Raw genomic sequence first — 2,559 nt, 5'->3', positions numbered from 1 at the left:
ACAATGGTTTCAGGGGACTGTGGTGGAGATATGTGGAGATCTAATGATATACTAATGGGGGGGTGCTGCGGACATTTAGGAAGTGGGAAGCAGATACACTAATATCTTACTATGTAGCCCTAGCCGGTTTGGCTCAGTGGATAGAGCATTGGCCTGCGGACTGAAGGTTCCCAGGTTCAATTCGGGCCAAGGGCCCATGCCGGGGTTGCGGGCTCCATCCCCAGTGTAGGGGCCTGAGGGAGGCAGCCGATCAATGATTCTCTCATCATTGATGTTTCTATCTCGCTCTCCCTCTCCCTTCCTCTCTGAAATCAATAAAGAAATATATATTTTAAAAAATCTTACGATGTGCAGGGCAGTCCCACCTGGGGAAGAACCAGGCTGCCTCCTCACGACGTTCCTATGTCCCTCACACAGGTGAAACTCTGCTTGCAATGATCGATGCCTTTAGTTTTAGCCTGTGTTTCTCTATGAGCATAACGTATTTCTGCATGTTTTATGCGTCGCATTTTCCCTGAATGCACCTACTGGGCACATTAGGGAAGGCTAGACTCTGAGGAGCTTCGCTCTGAGCTGCCAATCGTCGCAGACACTGGCCTGGAGGCCCTCAGTCTGGGACATCCCCACCCCGATGGCAGCGCTCTGTGTGATGTAAGTTGTGCGCACCACCCAGTCAGCCGGCATTTGTGCCTGTTACCTTCCTGGTGACTCTGCACACAGTTGCCTGCCTCAGAGTCACGTCACTCTGTCCTCTAGGCCGGCGGTCACCAACCAGCGGGCCGTGGACACTGGTGGTCCCGAGGTCCTAAAGGTTGGCAACCGCTGCTCTAAACCAGTGATGGCGAACCTATGACACGCATGTCAGAGGTGACACGCAAACTCATTTTTGGGTTGATTTTTCTTTGTTAAATGGCATTTAAATATATAAAATAAATATCAAAAATATAAGTCTTTGTTTTACTATGGTTGCAAATATCAAAACATTTCTATAGGTGACACGGCACCAGAGTTAAGTTAGGGTTTTTCAAAATGCTGACACGCCGAGCTCAAAAGGTTTGCCATCACTGCTCTAAACTCTCTTACTTAAGTGTGGCCCCCAGGCCTGGGAGCTCTTTGGAAATGCAGACTTCCAGGTTGCACTTGAAACCTGCCGAATTAGGACCTGTGTTTTAGCCAGATCCTTGGGGATCCGTGCACACACCCGATATGGAGAAGCGTTGGCCTGCTGTGTATGTCTTGTAACAGACCTGCTTCAACGCAAGTTTAAAAAATCAATATGACAGCCCTGACCGGTTTGGCTCAATGGCTAGAGCCCCAGGTTCGATTCCAGTCAAGGGCATGTACCTTGGTTGCGGGCACATCCGCAGTGGGAGTTGTGCAGGAGGCAGCTGATCGATGTTTCTCTCTCATGGATGTTTCTAACTCTCTATCCCTCTCCCTTCCTCTCTGTAAAAAATCAATAAAATATATTAAAAAAAATCAATATGATGCCATAATGGTGATATCAAAGAAGACTTACAGGACATTAATTAATAAGAGAACAATGTCTGTTTCACCATGTACGTTGTTGGGCTGCCAGGGGTAGAATCCCTATAGAACTTCTAAGGAGCGTCACAAAACACTGTCATGAAAAAGAGGTGGCTGTTTCTGACTGGGTCAAGTGCTGGCCTGGGAGATGCTTTCAAAAGCCTTGAGCCCTGCCCCTGCCCCCTTCAGTGATGAGGGCCCAGAGTGGCTTTTCAAATCCCCCCAGGAATAGTGCCAGGTACAAAGACGGCTGGCTCAGTAACAGCTAACATGGACCAAGCACGGCATCAGTTGCACTTTCAGCCCTGTGCATGTATCACCTCATTTAATCCCAGCAATGACCCACTGTGCCACTGTAGGTCTCGCTGTGCCATTTTACAGATTGGGAAAACTGAGGCCGGCTAGAGAAGTCACTTATCCAAGGTCACACAGCAAGCACAAGGAAGAGCCCTGTAACTCAGGGAGAGTTTTTGTGGTTTCCTTGAGATGCCTGAGGGCATGAGGATCTGCCTGCAGCCTCTGGCATGAGATGGCCGGGGTTCAAGGGCACTTACTAGACGTGTGACCTTGGGCAAGTCGCTCCGCCTCTGCTTCCCCCCTCTGGGAATTGGGGTGATGGCAATGGGTTCGATCTCAGGGGATGGCTGAGAAGACTGAGCTGCTCAGAGGAGTGCCAGGCACACAGACCGTTATTATTACGATGTTGTCACTGACCATTTCTCAGGTGGCTTCTACTTACTTCCTCCTCCGGTGCCTGCGCTCTTTGTCCTCCCTCCGCGTGTCCATGTCGTGCGCCTCTGCTTCCCCCCTCTGGGAATTGGGGTGATGGCAATGGGTTCGATCTCAGGGGATGGCTGAGAAGACTGAGCTGCTCAGAGGAGTGCCAGGCACACAGACCGTTATTATTACGATGTTGTCACTGACCATTTCTCAGGTGGCTTCTACTTACTTCCTCCTCCGGTGCCTGCGCTCTTTGTCCTCCCTCCGCGTGTCCATGTCGTACGCGGCTGGAGGGCCATGCCTGCCGCCGCC

The 2,559-nt window shown here is 50.6% G+C and overlaps 1 protein-coding gene across 1 annotated transcript in view; it reads right to left on the bottom strand.

The window, feature by feature from the left end:
• The window catches only part of CACNA1A (calcium voltage-gated channel subunit alpha1 A), a 259,443-nt gene that overhangs the window by 93,074 nt on the left and 163,810 nt on the right, over positions 1-2,559 (bottom strand). Inside the window, exon 20 of the mRNA XM_015562412.1 lies at positions 2,477-2,559. Within this exon, the coding sequence (XP_015417898.1) occupies positions 2,477-2,559 (83 nt within the window). The remainder of the gene's footprint in view (positions 1-2,476) is intronic.

This window comes from Myotis davidii, unplaced genomic scaffold (assembly GCF_000327345.1).
Source record: "Myotis davidii unplaced genomic scaffold, ASM32734v1 scaffold1238, whole genome shotgun sequence".
NCBI classification, from domain to species: domain Eukaryota; kingdom Metazoa; phylum Chordata; class Mammalia; order Chiroptera; family Vespertilionidae; genus Myotis; species Myotis davidii.
The sequence above is the reverse complement of the archived record's forward strand: the minus strand, read 5'-3'. Positions and strand labels throughout refer to the sequence as shown.